Genomic DNA, 18,903 nt, shown 5'->3' on the forward strand with positions numbered 1-18,903 from the left:
CTGACCCTTCTTGTTAGCACGCAGATATTTCAATCTCTCTCCTAACAGGCAAATTCCAGAGTTAAATTGAATTGAACGGGTCAATATTAGTGTAGGCATCAGCTGTATTTTGCTGCTAATCAGATACACGAGCCTTTATTTGCCAGAGGAACCTTTCCCTCTTGTGCAGTGCCAAAAATACTGAGGAAAGTCATTCTACTTTTCATCATGTTGGCGATAGAAGTTTTTTTTCCATGCAGGTTAGCAGTTGTTGCATTTCACATGTGAAATGAGGGTTTCTGATAGCAGCACCAAGTGCTGAGTAAGAGCCAGGATTTACTGCTGTAGTATCTTATTTAAAGCAGTGACACAGGAAATCTTTGAAGCTATTTTCAAATCATTAAAAGAAACATATAACCAGATTTAAAACCCATTCTGGAAAAGTAGGATTTACAATCCCTACATCTCCTTGCATGGCAGGAACCTCCATCATCCTGGTTCCAGATTCCAGAGACCAAGAACCAGGAAATGAATGATAAGTGTTTATTGCTGTGAGGATGCTGAGGTCCTGGCACAGAGAAGCTGTGGCTGCCCAGTCCCTGGCAGTGTCCAAGGCCAGGTTGGACGTGGCTTGGAGCAGCCGGGGATAGTGGAAGGTGTCCCTGCCCATGGCAGGGGTGGCACTGGTTGAGCTTTAAGGTTTGTTCCAATTCTGTGATGATCCTGTGATGATTCCACCTTGGTGAGTGTAAAACAAACAAACTCTGCTTCAGCCGTGCTGGATCCCCAGCGTTCCTGCTCATCCCTGCCAGCTGCAGAGCAGAGTTCAGCCCCTCTTTGCTGGTGCTCAGCAGGTGCAGAATGAGACCTGTGCTGCTCCAGCCTGGGCTCTGCTCAAAGCTGGGGCTGCCTGGTAAATCCCGGTTGTGTTTGCCCTTAATGCTGAGCTTAATGAGGAAATTGAGTTCCAGTTGATATTAGATCAGTGTCTGAATTAGGGATGTGATTTTCCATCATCCTCATTCCAGTCAGGAACAACAGTTGCTGTCCATGTTTATCCTGGAGCTGAGAGATACAAACCCAGGACTTTGAAGTGTAGAGTGGATTTTTTTGTGCAGTTGGAGGATATTTTGGCTTTTAGCTCCACTGAGATGAGGCAGTTCAATAATTCTGCTGGTCTTTGATCAACATGGACAGCAGAGGCTTTCCACAATCCAACTGCTCTGACTTTGTGCTCAGAGCAGAACTCAGACAGGCAGACTCAGATCTGAGTGCTTTGGAATTATCTGGGAAATGGCCAGTGCCAGATTTCTGGTGATTTCTCAGTTAGCACTGCTGATGAGTTAGAGAATACTGAAAATGTAGATACGGTTTGAAGGGGAGAAAGGAAGGGGAGATAAGTTATAAACCAAGGAGCCCAAATTCTTCTGCATGTTCCTTTGGTCTGGATGAAATGAACACTTTTAAAAAGTCTGAAAATTCTTCCTGAGGTGTGATTGGAAACAAGCATTTTACCTAAAGTCTGATACCCTTGTATAGAAAATATCTTAAAATAAAAAAGAATTTTATACTTGAATTAGTAGCAAGCTCAGGAAATGCTACTGCTTGAAAATCAACCTGTTAACATTTCAGGTAAAATATTTTTATTCTTAATTGTCAATACACAATTGACAGAAAAGAAAGAGTTTGTTTTCAGCCAGTGAGCCTGTAGTGATAAATTCATTTACTTTGTGACCCACCCTGTGTATTAGGTGCTGTATCAAAGGAACTCTTATCAATTCTCTTGGGTTTTAGGAGTTGAGATCAAAATAGAGAATTGTTGCTGGTCTCATTGTTAAAACCATGGACAACAAGTTCAGTTTTTGAAAGGTGCAAGTCAAGGTTGTAAACAGAGCGGATAATTCTGCAGAAAGGGAGGAATTCAGGAAAATTCATCTCATTTCAAAGTATTATATTTAGTAAAGGTAATTTTAAAAAATGAAAATCAGGGAAGCAGTAATCCCTGTTTACAGCTTGTTTACCCCAAATTTGATTTCCTTCTAGTAGAGCAAATTACCCCAAATTTGATTTCCTTCCAGTAGGGCACTGCCACCTTCCTTAAATCAGGATTTCCAGGTGGGTTGTTGGGGTTCTTTTGGCATTTGTAACCCAGAGAATTTGCTACTTAAATGTGTATTCAGAAAATATAGAAAAGGTATAGATATGCCTCACCTGACTCAGAATAAAGTCTGTGCTGGAATATTTCACATCTACAGCTAATCCCAGTGTAGGTACTGAATGACTTCAGTTCCTGCAAAGCAATTTGCAGTTTGAGGGTATTTTTAAAAATAATTTTGTTACTTTAAATTCATTTTTAAATTTATATTTTAATATATTTCTGAATTGTAAGTGAAGTTATTTATTGAATACATAGAAGAATTATCTAGAACTTCCTGTTTATTACAGTGGTTCCAGCTCAGCACTTGGGAACACAACTCCATCATTTTCTTTGCTTGATTCCAAGCAGTTCTTCCAATTTAGAAATAATTTCCAAACGAGGGAAATAATTTCCAAAACAGTGATAGGACTTTGTTATTCTGTGTCTTTGGCTCTTCCTCAAGGGCTGGGGCAGGTAAAGGGGAGGCTTTTCTCGGGAATTTTATTTGGTGAAGTCCATGACTTTTAGAGTAAGAATTTAGTCAGTAAAGGTGCCACGAGTCCTTTCCAAAACACAGGAACTGTACTGAGGCAAAGGCAGGTGCAAAACATTTTACATTTGAATTCAACACTTTCAAATCAGCTGCAGTACCCAGGTGTTGTTAGAAATGCTATTCTAAACCTTCTGACGTTTCATCCTTGCTTAGAAAAGCGATAAAAAACTCAGATGGATTCCTCCAGCCCAAACAACATTCATTTTATTTATTATTCCAAACAGAAAAGAAGAAAATATTTACAGAATTATGTAAAAAAGAAATCATATTTTTGAGGCGTTATTTCACATTATGCTATCAAAATATGAGGAAATACTCATCCTTTTAATGATTCTAAACAATGCAGCGAGGACAGAAGGATGGGGAGTATTTGTACCTGGAAGGAGGAAGGATCTCTCAGCAGTGGTGATTCTATCATCTTTCTTTCTGTCTTAATTTCCCTGTTCATATTTTATAGCAAAGTACAGCTTTGAAATTATTTGGCCCAGGGGGGTATAAATAGTTTACAGCATCCTTTTCTTTATCTTAATTACCCAAATAGCCTTTTCTTTGTCACTCTGTCTAAAAACCTGAACTATAACTACCTGTGATCACTTCCCCCCTCAATAACCTGAATGCAGTAAATTAAGAATGTTAAGAATGTATTTTTAAAATACCTAAATTTACCTTGTTTTTAATGATTGTTTATTTTGTGTACTGGTATTTTCAGGTAGCCATTCAATTGTGAGTGTAATTTATTATGATAATTATGCTATTAAATAGCAAATATATGCCCTAAAATTACATATTTTGATTTACAAAGAAAAATAATCTCTGTGACGTGTTTGCCAGTTGTGACAGTCATATTTGGGTTTTGTTGGTGATTTTTATATTTTTGAAAGTTGAAGATTCTTCAATTTTTGCCTCTCCAAGGTTTGGAATTGCACTCTGCTGAAGGATCTCTAGAGCAGGAAATGAAGCAGACTGCCTGCTCTAAATTAATGCCTTCCAGTTCTTAGAGAAGGCTTCATGCTCCAGCCAGAAATCCGAATCTCCAGAGATATTTTATGTCTTCCAGTAACTTTATTAAAAGCCCTTCTAAGAAAACAGCCACCAGGCAGGTACTGAGTCCAACTGTGGCCCACAGGCAAAGGTTTTGTAGGGAATTTCACCATGAAAATGAGCTGGGTTTGCTCAGCTTCATGGACTCATCTCTCATGCAAAGTGTAAAGCTCTGGAAGGTGGAGACTGATTTTTTAAAACTTCTATGGTTGCCAGGGATAGAATCAGAAATCGAGACAAGCAGCTGATGGTCAGTGGTTTATTGCAGTAATTCATCTGAGCTCTGGGATGATTTTAGGTCACGAGATGTCCTTTCCCTGGCTCTGCTTCTGGGCTTTGGAGTTTCCCAGCGTGACACTGGGGTCTATTTTTGACAAATACAAGACTGGTTTGGTCAATTTTGCTCTCTTTTGAGGGAGATCTTTAGTGCTCTCCCACTTAGTGCACAGGCCAACATGCAAGAGATGCATCTTAGCTTTCCCATTCTGTGATTATTTACTCACAACAGAGTGAAAAAATTAATCCATGTAGCAGTCAGAAGAACAAGATGTACCTGCTGGCACACTTTTTAATAAGTTCTGATGATACATTTCTTATTAGAATGTGTCAACAATCCTGTAATGGTGTTTTAACTTAATTTTCCTTAGCATTATTTTTTGTTGTGCATTTTACATGACTACCAAAAGAGCCTGACATCCATTCTGAAATAATATTTGTTGTAGTCTTTTCCATAAATTCATATATTACTGGGAGAGTTTCATAAGGGCTCCCTCCAAGAAATTTTGAATACATTTGAAAATGTTTAGTTGTTCTTCTAAACCAAAGTTTTGTATATAATTTGTACATTTTGCCATTTTTATCTCATACACACTTTCAAATGACATTTCCAGTTAAAAAAAGGCACAAAGGAATAAGGACTTTGGTGGGGTAAAACTGTGTGTAGAGAAAATGTCCAGCTGGAAATTAAAGAGGCACTTGGTAAATCTGTCTCCAGGATAAATCTGAATTTAGGTCACCTGGCACTTGTATTTCCAGAAGAAATTTGCTAATTAGTACAACCAAGTGAGGAAGGTGTAATTTAAAAATCCAATCTGATTTGCATTTTTATTTATTTATTTATATTTATGAACACTATTGTTTCTATTTTTTTTCTCAATTTAGTAACATGATTAACCTAATTCTGGAATGCATTAAGAAAGTTGTTCTCTATACAGAGTTTTTAAGTCCCAGCCATCTGAAACATCAGTTCAGGAATACGATTCCAATTCAGCTTTCCACCAGATCCACTTTATGAGTTTCACCCTCTGAATTCATGCAGAGTCCTCAAAACCACATGCTGATATTTAGTGTTTCACGTGTTCCAACCCTGACCTTGCCTGGAATTCCCTGGATGTGCCCAGCTGGGTTGGGCACTCCTGTGAGTGCAGGTGTGAGGGCAGGGGATGGTGCCCAGCTCCCTGTGATGTGCTCATGGCTTTTGTGTCCCGTTGATTTGAATTCCCATTTTCGTGTTCTGTCTCGGCTGAAGGTTGTTTACTGTCTGTTGTCTGTTGGAATTTTTCATCATTTAGGCAAGATGCAGGATGGGAATATGGAGAACAGCCAGAACAAAGGTAATCTTCTTTCCTATTCAGGAGGTTGTGGAATGTGTTGTTAGCATGTAGTTCAACCCTGTCCCAAAGTACAACGAGAACCTGTGGTTTGTGCTGTGTGTGAAACTGGCCCTTATTGTTCATGCAGAATGCCCCAAAAAAACCCCAAGCAACCAACCCCAACCAAAAACCCACCAAAGAGATTGTAACTTCCGTGGGTTGCAGATATTTAGGAGAGGAGTATTTTAAATAAACTCTTTATAGATGTTGCTTTCATCTCACAAAGCTCATTAGAATTAATTTTTCCTGTGCAAGTTTTGTATCCTACCTATTGTTAGTGATTTTCCAACCCAATTTGTTATGTCTCATCATCTCTGGTGTCTGATGGCATTGTCTGGACAGATTTTCATTTGCAGGGAGAAGGTAAAGCAATAACAAAAGGAAACCTTAAAGCCAAGGTGTTATTTAGCAGTGTAAAAGCCTTTTATGAGGATAAAGAACAGGAAGATTAAGAGTCTTAGGAGTTTCTTATTCAATATACAATGTCAGGAAGAAATTGGAATCGATATTTTGCTTTCTCTGAAGTGAAGTCATGGCTCCCTTTTTATTATAAGACACAGCTATCAAGAGTTCTTTGGGTGATACCAAATTAAACAATAATTTTCTCTTCTCAGATAATATTAAACATTGCAAAGGTGACACCTCAGAAACTGGGTAGAGAAACTCAGTGGAAAACAGTACAAAAGTGCCAAATAAAATGCTATTAAATAATAAGCATTCAGGCTAGGTAGATAAATTCGATTTCCAGGTCAAACAAGCATGGTCTTGTACAACCTCTTCACGAAAGCAAAGCTGTTTCATCTCATCCTGTTTTATTTATTATGCTCAGTACAAAGCAGACACATGCACATATATCCACTGCAATGTCACTGCCTGTCAGAAACACAGAAAAATAAAGTTTCCTTCTATTGGCATTCTGTCAAGAAAGGAGGGATCAGCCCTGAAATTGTGTGTGGTTTTTGTGGGGGAATGGCGATGCCACCGCCATCAGCCCCGATGGCTGAGTTACCTGATCACGGAATGCTGAGGAAACTTTATAGCTCAGGGATTTTCTGGAATGCTGGATGGCAGAGTGTGGTCTCCTGTTGCTGAGGTGCCCCTGCAGCCTGGAGGAGTCACATTCCCTACAAAATGTTTGCATTGGAAATATGATTGCAAGAGGGGGCGGGCATTGCATTCTAGCAGGCATCCTGAAACTCCGAGAAATGCGGATCTGTCAAAGCACCTGAGCTCAGCTATTCCAGGGAATCCTGCAGTGCTGATGCTGTCACTTGCCAAGTCACCTGCAAGGCATTCAGTGACATATATGTGTATGGCCCAGAGTGCCACGGGTGGGGGCAGAAACGAGAGAGAAACCCAAGCAATGGTCTGCCAGCCCATATCCCCCACGTGTCCTGAGGGCACACGGATGTGCTGGCACAGCTGTGTCCTGCAGAGCCCCACGGGGCCTCCAGGGCACCTGCCTGGCAGGGGAGCCAAGGGTGTCCCTGGCAGTGATGGTCCCAGCCAGCCCCTGCGATGCTGGCTGGATTCAGTGAGGATGAACAGTGGGAGAAAAGGAAGGAATAAAGCTCTGGAGTAACAGTTTTGTTCTGCATTATCAGCCAAGCAGCAGGACGGGGCTGCTGCCATGGAGATGCAGCCGCTGAAGAGCGCGGAAGGGGGAGAGGGAGACGACAAGGACAAGAAGAAATCCAACATGCACAAGAAGGAAAAATCCGTTCTTCAGGGAAAGCTGACCAAGCTGGCAGTGCAGATTGGCAAAGCAGGTATGGCTGGGGGGCACCAAACCCCTCTGGGTCACAGCAGGCAAAGAGCTGCAGAGCAAAGGGGTCTGAAAGGGACAGGCCCTTTTTTCCTGCAAGATTTGGAAATGGGTCATCATAAAGCTGTTCTAAGGAGAGTATGTGCTACTGAAGATCTTTATTTTCCTAAAAATCCACTTTGACTGTCAAGAAACTTTGGGCAACTTGGATCGTAATGAATATTTGAATGCAAATGAAATGCGGCTTTTCTCATCGTTAATATTCCCAAGTGCAGTAATTACGTATTTAATTTCTTCTCCCCTCAGAACTTGGGAGTACACAGTTTCAGAATCTCTAATATCATCTCGAAATATCACTCACACAATATTTCCCTCTCATGGATTCTGAAATCATTCTGTTCCCCCCAAATACCCACGTTCCTGCCTTCTCCCCAAGCATGACACACCCTTTGACTCCTGTACCCAGAACCATCTGGCCCCTGCTGTTGGGAGCAGCACTTTCCCAGCATGTCAGTGGAGAGTGGAAATCTTCCATGAGGGCCTGAAGTTCCTTGGTTTTTTTTTTTTTTTTTTTTTTTTTTTTTTTTTTTTTTTTTGTGGTACTAAAGAGATTTTGATCTCAGCTCCTTGGTTGAGGCCCTACAAGATCCTTTTACCTCTGTTCTATCTCCCTTAGCCTTCTTCCCCAGTCTGATTTTTACCCTTCCCATCCCCTTTTAAGTTCATTACGGGAGCTGATCACGTAACCCCATGATGCTGGTTCTCCTTGCCTGAACAGAGTGTGACCAAAGCTGGGGTTATCATCTCTGATATCCAATTCAATGCTTTGCCCCAATCCATATTCCTCCAGCTTCTCCCCTTTGTTTCCCCGATCATTAATTCCTTAGATTAAGTACCTTTCTGCACTAACTTGACTTCTGCTTTGCTATTTCAGCAGGCACGTGAACATCACTCTCAAAGTAATTGTGCAGGGAATTCTAACCAGAATGTGGCAAGGAACATTAATGAAATTAATTAATCATTGCCTCATTTGGTTTTACTTTTTCGTTGAACAATCTATGGGGATGTCTTGTGCTGTCAGGAGTATTTGCCTGTACAATATTTTAATGGATTTTCCTGTATCCTCTGGCACAGAGTGATCCCCCTGACTCATCTGTTTCCTGTCAACCTTAGCATCCTTCAGCTTTACCAATTTTTTTAAAACTGCAGTCAAGACATGAGATTCACAGCGTTCTCCTTCTACTCTGTGATCTCATTAGGGAGAAATTAATTTATTCCCAAATGCAGGCTCAATGGCTTTGCACAAACCTGCCAAACAGGGGTGGTCAGGGCAAGGCAAAGCTGAGGCTCTAGTGGAAATTATATTTGTATACTCAAACCCAGGGACAAAACTGTGGAGCAGGAGTGTGATCCCAGCAGTGTGTGCCATTGGGGGAGTGGATGGAAACCTTGGGATATTTTGTGAATTCTGTGAGGTATTTTTTGGTGTCTCTGTCTCTTTTGAACCTCTGCTCATGAAAACACACACTCTGCAGATGTTCCCTTGAAAAGGGGCACCTTGGAAACACAAATAATTGTCACATTTTAAAGAAACACAGTGAAAAACGGTCCTGTGGATAATTCTGCATTATTGCCTCTTTGTATTCACCCAGACACATCTGTAGGGCTTTTCTAGACTATTTTATACAGCAGCATAAACTGTGGGAGACTCCTTTGCCTGAGGCTCTGAAAATACACTTATTTAAAAGAAAGGTGTTTAGATATGAATAGACAAGTGATTTGTAAAAGGTGGGGGTTAAAAGGACAGATAAATGTTTTACCAGGCAAACTAATGTGCTAAATTGAATAAACTTAGCTTGAGTGGCAGCAGAATTCCTGCACTGCCTGGGAAGTTTTAAAGGCAGCAGTAAGACAGTGCCTAAAAATGAATTCCCTGGAATTCTGTGCTTCCTTGTGCACTGGAATGGATGGCTGCTGTAAATATATTATGGCAGTGGTTTTTCTTCATTTTACAATGTGGCACTGTTATTGGTGCTGGTGAAAAATGTCACAAAGAAAGAAATAATTCCCTATCAAATCCCAAGGCAGATTTCTAATTGCTCGTGTTCCCCGTGCTGTTTGGGTTTATGGTAACTGGTGCTTTCTCCTCCCAGGTCTGGTGATGTCTGCCATCACTGTCATCATCTTGGTACTGTATTTTGCCATTGACACCTTTGTGGTCAACAAGAAGCAGTGGTTGCCTGAGTGCACTCCTGTCTACGTTCAGTATTTTGTTAAATTCTTCATTATTGGTGTTACTGTGCTTGTGGTTGCTGTTCCCGAGGGACTCCCACTTGCTGTCACTATTTCTCTGGCTTATTCTGTAAAGGTAAGAGACATTCAAAATAACCCAGGGAGAAAAATGCTGTTTGCTTGAGTTCACCACTGAGTTGGTCCTCAGCTTCCATCAGATGTGATGGAAAATGGTCTGAAAATTACGTGCTCAAAATGTTAATGAAATTGCTTTAAATTAAACTTAAATTGAAAGTATTTCCAACAAAAATGCAAATACATCTTCCAGTACATCTCCTTGAAGCGGCACAGTGCAGGAATATCAAGCAGTAGAAATACCTACTTAATTTTCAAGGAGCCAGGAATTTATTGAGCAGAATGCACTCTGAAAATAGTCCAGTCTTTTGATATAGAATAATTTTGTATTCGAATTTTCTTGTGCAATAGTACAAAGTTTTGGCAAGGATTTGAAGTCTTCAGGAACACTTCTCAGAGAAACTGGAGTTTCTCAAAGAAATTAAAAGTTCCACTGAAGCTTTCATGCACTTTTCTTAAATGCAGTCGCAGTTCTTTGAAGTCAATGTAAATGGTTCTATCAGGAAATTAAAGAGGATTAACATCCTGGACTTGGGGATTACCTGAGCAATTTAATCAGATGATTTAAACATTCTGGGAATCTTAGATGAAGATGGTGTAAAGTTTATTTCTATTTAGCATGTAAACAAATTAACTTAGGAAGTTTAGGAAGCAATCTCTTGGCTTCAATGTAGCCAAATATAATTGTTAGGAAAAAGGAGCTCGTCTCAAAGACGGTGTTTTGCTAATAAAGAACGTAGCTGCTTTTAAAATGTTGTCTCATTCTCCTGATGTCCTCCCTCTGACACCCTTTTTTTCCCCCCCTTTTTCTTTCCCTTTTGCTTTTGCCCCAAAATGTGTGGTCCATAGGTGTGCTGCGAGATAATATCCTGGCATTCCAAGTGGTGTTAAGAAAAAACCCCAAATGTTTCCTAAAATGACAATATTTTAAAAAATGCTGTTACCTCTGTCTCCTTTAGCTAATCTTGGCTGTTCCAGCCATCCCTTAAAATGCAGACCTACTGCCGGAAAATGATGCAACTCTTTTAGTTTATCAAAGGCAAAACTACCTCAGGGATAGTCCCAGCTTGGTTGTCTGTAACTGGGATTTAGGGTTATTGGCCCCCACCAAAGCTCAGCTTTAGGGAACTTCCCGTTCTCACCGGCAAGACTAAACCTGTGCTGCTTTGCTTTTTGTGACTAAAAACCTGTCCAAGCCAGCCTCGAAGGGTTTCTCATTTGGGCTTTGGTGGGTTTTCCCCTCAGAAAATGATGAGGGATAACAACCTGGTGCGGCACCTGGACGCCTGTGAGACCATGGGCAATGCCACGGCCATCTGCTCAGACAAGACGGGCACGCTGACCACCAACCGCATGACCGTGGTGCAGGCCTACGTGGGGGACGTCCACTACAAGGAGATCCCTGACCCCGATTCCATCCCTGCCAAAACCATGGAACTGCTGGTCAATGCAATTGCTATCAACAGTGCTTACACCACAAAAATTCTGGTGAGTGGGTGGGGTTTTTTTTTTGGTCAGTTAAGGGAAGCCTTGCAGAGGTGTAATTGTTTTTTGGATCAGTGTTAATTCCTTGACATCTTCTTGTTGATTATGAAGCATTAAATGCTGTTGAGGTCCTCAAAATGAGACTAGGTGCTCTAAAAACTGTGTATTTTATTGTTTTTTTCAGGGACAGGGATTCACTTAAGAGTACAAGACCATGAGAGATTTAAAAGCCTCCTGCTGTCATTAGATTGGGGTGGCCCTGTTTTGGTGCAGATAAATTTGGTAACACAAATGTGTGATAACACCACTGGTTTTCACTGAGCCCTCATATGTGCAAAATTATTTTTGTGCGTCTAAGAAATTTCAATTAATGCTCAAAGAGCACAAATTGGATTGGTTCAGTCAGTGATGTTAATGGCCTTTATTCACTCTGGATTCAAGTGAGTTACATCCAGAAGTATTTTATTCACGCTGTACAGGAGGCCAGAATGGAAATACCCTGTTTGCTTGTGGCATTGGATTCTTCTGTACAGAGCTAATTAAGAGACTGAAAATTTTTGCAATTCCAATAGATTTGTAATTTGAAAGGTCAAGCTGAATGTTAATGTTGCTGAACAAATAGATGATTTTTTTTCCCCTTTATGAATATGTGTATTGTCCTTTTTCTAGATCTGTGCTGAGCTGCAGAATAAAGTCAGGCATGTACTTCATGTTTGGTTTAAAAGTGGTCTTTTAAAATCCAATTGCAGGAAACAAATACTGTATGATAACTCAGAGTGGGAATTTTATGGCAGCAGCTCCTTGAATTTCATTTGTGCACTTTGAAATCAACAGGAACAGTTTGCTATTGCTGGGTGATTCCTGCTCTCACAAAGCAATGTAACTTTTGGTTGCTGGGGACAGGAAAATACACCTTGGATATTTCACTGTTGTTACAGCCTAAGTCAGCTTAGGTGCTTCCTTCTGGAGAATAAAACTCATCCTGAATACACAGGATTAAGACAAGGCATGGAGTTTGACTTTGGGAGAGCTTTGGGAGAACATTCCCAGTGTCAGCAGAATTTTCTTCATTCCCAGGGAACAGCAGGGCAGGCAGGGGGTTGGATTTTCAGTTCTCAGAGTCTTCTACAGAGTTTTATGTTTTGCTCTTCAATTTGAGTTCAAACCCAGTGCCAAAGGTTTTCTGCTCAGCTTCCACACCAGCTCACCCCCTCTGAATCCCAGAGTAAATTTCGGTTTCTGAATGGGAAATCATCAGACTTTCCACATCTGCAATATTAAGTTTAATATTCTTTTTCTTGTGGTTTACTGAGGCATTTCTGGTCCATACTAGTTCTAAAATGGTCTCAATGTGATTTTTTTTTTTTTTGCTCAGTTTCATTGCTCCTTTTTGAAATTAATTCAGTGTGCCTGTTAAAGAGAGTCAATATTTCTCCATTTCAGTGCTTTTTTAGCTTTGCATAGATTCCCTGTGCAACTGATAAATGGGTGAAATCCTCTGGATGCAGATCAGTGACTACTTGAACTAATCTGCTTAAAATTAATGGTGATCTTTTAGATCTTACGAGGTAAAGCTTTGCAATATGGATTCCATGAGAATCACAGCTCCAGCCTCAGGGGACTTCATTTTATTCACTGTTCATAACAAGCTTAAGCTGAACTTTAAGACACAAGACATAGCTCCATAGCCCATTTAGCATCAAAAATAAATACAGTAAAAATTACCTGAGGGAGTTGTTTCCAGGATGAAATACACAGCATTCTTTTCCTTCCTGCTAATGCAGAGCTCACACTCATGCACTCATTCTTAGAGCATGTTAAATCAAATTGTGAATATCAGCTGAAACCCAAAGGGCATTGTGAGGGTTCTGTCGTCAAGATTGAGTTTTGCATGTTCTATTTTTAGCTCTCCAGTTACATGTGTGCTGTAAATTGCTCTTTGTGTGAACTTCTGTTCAGAGGGATCACATATGGGACCATAAAATTAGTCAAGATGCTCTGCTGAATGAGAAATATTCCCTCCTGCATTGTCTTTTGATTAAGGGGCAATTGAACCATTGATAAAAGTATAAAAAGGGAATAATATCAGCACTCTGGCTAAAAGATGTGAATTTCCCTGAGAAATTAAACACAAATTATTCCAACTGAACAATAGCACCATTAAATATAGCTCTTTTTAATGCTTTCCAAGATTAAGTTGCTGGGTGAGCTGATTTTGCATCCCATTAGCTTCAGAGCAACTTTTGTGTGGAGCTGCTCCCCAGCAGACCTTTCTTTCCAGTGTTCCTGTTTCAGATGGCTTTCCCACGTGGAAATAAAGTCAGGCTTCATACATTTTTGCCTGTGAGCTGTGATGGGGACTGCAAAGACTCCCACTCTGAGAGCAAAATTTGCAATTTGGGAATGCTTTGATTGCACTTGGAGCAGGAGCACATTGATCTTGGATATCAGGGAGCGGTGATGAAACAGAGACCCCAAACACCAAAACCACTGATTTGAACTCCTCTGCTCAGCTCTTGCTTTCATAATTTCAGTTTTAATTAGAAAGGTATTTGTTCTTTTAATTTCCTACAAGGGTGTGATTCCTGCTGGCTGGGTGTGATGTGCCTGATTAAGGAGACACCACAATCAGTGTTTGGCTGAGGGATTTTCAGTACCAGTGGAAAAGTCCCAGCCGGAGCTGTTATTGTGAGGATCTAACACAGACTTTTCACTTGCTGCTTGATGGGTGCTGAGGGAGAAAAAGCTCCTTTTGCCTGTGCTGGGTGGCTGTCTGGGTCTGCAGGAGGAGTTTTTCAGGTTGTGATTTGGTGCATTCGCACAGAGTGTGGCACAGTGTGGTGGCAAACCTTGAACCGAAGGAAGAGATGTCACAGGAAAGTGCAAAATATTCACTCCCTTCCACATTCCCTCCCTTTTCCTGCAGGAAATAAAGTAAAAATATGTTGGTCTATATGTTAGTAAATATTCATCAAGTTATGAATGTTACCCAGGAAAAGTTTTGGGACGAAAAGGCCATTGTTGAATAAAACCTAAAGGAGTAAATGAAATAAAACACAAAGAGCATAGACAGTTTTATTGCAGCTGAAAGGCAGAGCAGGTAGGTAACCCTTAATATATAGAAACCATAAGAAGGAATTACATTCTACAGGACTGAAAGAGTGAAAGGAATGGAAAATAAGACTGATGCAAATCTGTTGCTGGTACTGGGACCGTGGATGTGCTAGCCAGGTGAAGGTTCTTTTTATTTGGGGGAATGTATTTGCATGCCAAGCAAGCACAGCTCTCTGGATTGCTGGGAGACACAATGTTCCTGTCAGGAACAGCCTTTGAGAAGCTGTGCAAAGTGCAAAATATGCTTCTTTCTTAGAGATTCATTTATTTTTTATTCAAAGACTAAATTTCAGTCATCAAGTACTTGAATTAATCTTGACTTTTTAAAATTTGTTTAATCTGACAAAAAGAATTATCTCAATCATTACATATATATATTATTTAGCCAACAGAAAATTACTGCCATTTCCTTTTACCATTCAGATTTTCACCACTTTCTATTATAGTAAGGCCTTTTTGGAAATAACTTTAAAGTTATTTTTGGGGAGTATGGATATTTGGGAATTCCCTACCAAATAATTTCGAAACTTGAGCTGTATGAAGTATATTTATGGATTTTCCCACCCCACATAAATGTGTAAAGTTATTAGAGATGGGAAGGAGGATTGAAATGTCACCTTTTTAACAGTAGTTGCTCGTGGCTCCCTAATTCTCATCTGACAGAGCACAGACCTTTCCTTTTTCTGTCTCTCTCTATATATTTCTGTGTCTCTGTATTTATTTGAAGTCATGTTTTGCAAATGGAAAGGAAGAAGGAGACCCTGACTGTTTAAGGAAAGATTCTTTAATTGTATTTTTACAAAAGCTCAAGCCCCAGTAGATCAGATTAGGCCATACCAGAAAATCAGGGAATTTCTGTGTCCTGAGGCTACAGCAGCAGAGCTGTCTGCCAAGGGCACTCTGCTAAATGAAACTGCTATTACATGTCCCTAGAATTCCCTTTTTTATTCCAAGGAGAACCATAAGGAAACAGCTTTTGACCTCCAAACTGCCTTTTCGAGTTATTTTGGCACATGGAATTGCAAAGATAATTTTACTCTCAGGTATGGTTTAGTGAAAACCTCTTCTCAAGCCCTTTGCTTCTTGTGTTGAAATACAGATTATTTTCCATTTATTTTTGCTGCACTTGGAGGTTCAAATCATCTCTTGTTTCATCCAGCTTAGTTCCCCCATCGCTGCTGACAACGGGTCAAAACAGATCCTAAAAAAAACCCACTCCAGACACAAAATATGAGAACAGAAATGGGCACAGAAGCGGTAAAAGCAATTTAATAAGTAAAGATTGAGGAAAGCTTTCATTTGTGGTAATTTAAGTGACAACAGAGTAATTGGCATGGCCTAAATGCTGTCTTTTCCTTCTGTTGTTCCCTGCCACTGACATCAAGGCACAAGTGGCAGCTCCAGCTGTTGATTTGAAGTCTTTAGAGAAGATCAGTCATTTATCAGGTGGTCAAGTGGCCAGTCCAGCCTGACCTGCCTGTGACAGAGTTTTGGGAACAAAGAGAGACTGGAAAAAGGAGTGAGGCCCCCAAAAACAGAGTTGTAGGGAGGGCAAATTGAGGGGAGAAAGGGAAAACAGGGAAGGGAAGGAAAAGGAAAGGAAAGGAAAGGAAATTCTGAATTGGCAGCAAAAGAGTTTGCACAAGTTCCCCACATTTTGCTCCTTTTTTTACAGTGTGTTTTTTCCTGTTTTTCTGCATCCTGTGTGCTCCACACAGATCCCAGCTCTGTCCACAGGGAGCTTTGCGGTGCTAGTGTTAGCACAGAAGGGCTTGGGGGAATTTTGGTGACAATTCAGCAGTGACCATCCTTCAGAATTTTTGTTTATCTCTGCTTTCTTTCCTCAGGCAGTGCTCAAAAGTAAAAGTTCCTTTCAGATATTCTGTCAAGATTTCATAATCCGTGTTTTAAGGATGGTGAGGAGGAGGAGAAGTGTTATTTGAAAGGTATTTTATGGAAGGACAGGGCTGTGGAAGGTTTTATCCTCACATAAGAAGACAGGAAATCAGTAAACAGTAAGAAACATTAATTTTTTCATCTTAGCCCATGTAATGGCACTGGACCAGCTTGTTGTTGGTGTCACTGGTTTTGGATTAGGGAGGAGCAACAGGCTGGAATCACCTTCCTGCACTGTCTCTGGGGAATACATTTGGAGTGCTAAAATCCTCTCCTTGAGTTACTAAAGCCATCCAGAAAATGGCTCAGAAAACTATACTGGGAGGAACTGGTAGAGAAATTCCAGGATGCTCATTTTGTTCCCTGTCTGAAAAAGAGCAAGGGAGCTTGTAGGGACTCATGAAACTGCTCCAGGTTTTGCAGTTTGGTTCCTGCAGCTTTAGGGGTGCAATAAGTTACTAAATATGGGATACCAGGAGGAACACAGAGGAAAATCTGCTTAGCAGAAAATCAGTGTATGATTTTCAGGGTGGCACCAGGAGGGAAGATTAAGATCAGGAAGGGCATCCCAGGAATCAAGCAACTTGTGGATAGTGCTGCAAGTCATTTATCAGCTGCTTCGGTCTGGAAATTTGTGAAAATTGCATGTGCTCTTGTTTTTGAAAAGCATTGAAATATTGTCTGTATCTCCAGCTAAATGGTGCCTTTGAGCCATTTAAAATGAAAAACTTGGTCGATTTGATTGAAAATTGATTGAACAGATTTCTAAAAATCTGTATACTTTGTAGGAGGTTTTATTTCCTAGGCAAAATAATTCCCATTTTAGGTAAATTTATATCTTAATCTGATATTTTTTTGTATTTTGTTCCCAGTGTTACAAAACTGTGTGAGCAGCTATAAATTATGGATGGGAACAGACAATGCAGGCCAGAGAATCTTTCTATATATAAGCAAGACAATCATCACCCAAAAAATCCCCCACAACACATTCTTTCCAACTTATTATAAAGCCCTTGGTAAGCATTTTCTCAGGATAAATTAGGCAGGGAAAAAACCCAACCTATAGTGTCCAGCCTATTTACTATGTAAATAATAATTATTAGGGATAATAGATGATGTAGTTAATTGTCTGTGCTTCTAGGAGTGGTAATTAGCAGAAAGTAATGATCTTCACACATCACTTGCCGTTGGAGTGGTGCAGAATGAGAGGTACAAGTACAATTTTTCTCCCTAAATTAGCAGCTGACTTCATAATTGAAATAACTGTGTTTAGGGCAGGCAAGGGTGTGGAAAGCCTGGGACAGCCCTTATCCCATCCTGCTCTTCCTGCCGTTGGCACGGGGGCTTTGTTTTGCAGAAAAAACCACTGGGGTTTAATGAAATCTCATTTTTGTGCAGGTTGTGAGGGGTGGAATGGAGTCAGCTGCCCAGGAAGAGGGGATTTGGGAGCAGGAGAGGGAGATTTGGGAGCAGGAGAGGGAGATTTGGGAGCAGGGACGGGAGCAGGGCCATCCTGTCCCTCTGCTCGTGGTGTTGATCCATGTACCTGAGGCTGTGGGATTTGGGGCCCTCGTTGCCAAAGGAAAGGGGGGATTCCTTGCAGAGGGACACCGATGTTGGAGGGAGAGAACGAGGGATAAATGTGCTGGGACAGAGCTCGTCTCTCCCCAGTGAGCTGTAATTGTGGAGGACCTGGGCACCAGCAGCTCCCTCCTGTGTTCCTGCCAACTTCTCTGCCAAGGAGAGCGGTGACTGCCCTGCCCCAGCAACAGAGGGACAGAGGAAAAGGAGATGGACAAACAAAGTAATCCTGCTTGACAAATTATTCCCATACTCGCTAAAAGTTTAAATTCTATTTCTTCATTTTCATCACATTTCATCATCTTTGTTTTTTCACATTTCCTCACATGCCAGAATCCACGGTAAGAAACCCCTCCTTCATCCTGCCCTTCTCTGCCTTCAGAGTTCTGTAACTGCAGATTCCACTAATTCCTGTTGGCACCAATAATCACTGCAAGGTTTTAGTCAGTCTAAAATCACTTGGAAGCTTTTTTTTTATTATAATATCATTTAATACATTAGTTTTGGGGTTTTTTTTGTTTGTACGAAAAGGAGTAAATTAGTTTTTTAACTTGCTATGAGGCAACAAGTATTTTTCCTTTTACCTTGCATAGGATTTTCTTTTATGTTATTTATCTTGTGCTCGTGTTCTTATCTTGCCCTCATCTTGTCCTGGCATGGGAAGATTCACTTATGGGGATAACCTCTAGCTCTTCCCCAAGTTCAGGCTTTAAAAATCACTGTTTCCTGTAAGGTGCTCCAGTGTTTTCATCTGGATTTATAAATATTGCTTCTTGTTGTCTGAGCATTTTAGGACTTTTTTTTTTTTTTCTTTTTAAAAAAAGATATGTTGGCACAATGAATGATTTTTTAATGTGCTGGACTCCTTTTCCTGCCTCTGACACCCTGATGAGGTGGAGCCATCACACCTTGGAGCTGATTGATGTGGTGGTGGGGATGTGGAGTTGACACCTTTTGGGAAATATTCTCAGGGAGAATGTTTTCCTGATGGGAGCTTTTGTTTTTCCATGAGTTGGTGTAAACCAATAACTTCAGGCACATTCGTTTTAATGTTGGTTTTCTTTGTGCTCTCAGTCATAGGAACAGGAAGACAATACCTTCCAAGGTGATGATTTAATAGCAATTTCACAGATTATGGTGGGGCTTTTATAATCAAAGCTACACAAACAGGCTGATTAGAAATCAATGTGGTGGGTGAATAACCTCATAATGAAAGATGAAATTCATTTCCTTTCAGATTTGTGTTGTGTAAATATGTATTTTATATACAATGCAGCTTTAGTATATTTTCTTTTTACTCTCTGAGCTCCAGTGTGGTTTATTCCTCTGGGGG

At 40.5% G+C, this 18,903-nt stretch overlaps 1 protein-coding gene across 5 annotated transcripts in view; it reads left to right on the forward strand.

Annotated features, from left to right (window-relative positions):
- ATP2B2 (ATPase plasma membrane Ca2+ transporting 2) overlaps window positions 1-18,903 on the forward strand; it is a 387,814-nt gene that overhangs the window by 307,718 nt on the left and 61,193 nt on the right. For 4 of the 5 annotated variants that reach the window (XM_048316144.1, XM_048316145.1, XM_048316142.1 and 1 more), the window contains 4 exons: window positions 5,282-5,323; window positions 6,967-7,131; window positions 9,281-9,495; window positions 10,740-10,982. In XM_048316144.1, coding sequence (XP_048172101.1) covers window positions 5,282-5,323; window positions 6,967-7,131; window positions 9,281-9,495; window positions 10,740-10,982 — 665 coding nt within the window. The remainder of the gene's footprint in view (window positions 1-5,281; window positions 5,324-6,966; window positions 7,132-9,280; window positions 9,496-10,739; window positions 10,983-18,903) is intronic. The other variant, XM_048316146.1, reaches the window with a different exon arrangement.

Source organism: Corvus hawaiiensis, chromosome 11 (assembly GCF_020740725.1).
Source record: "Corvus hawaiiensis isolate bCorHaw1 chromosome 11, bCorHaw1.pri.cur, whole genome shotgun sequence".
Classification (NCBI taxonomy): domain Eukaryota; kingdom Metazoa; phylum Chordata; class Aves; order Passeriformes; family Corvidae; genus Corvus; species Corvus hawaiiensis.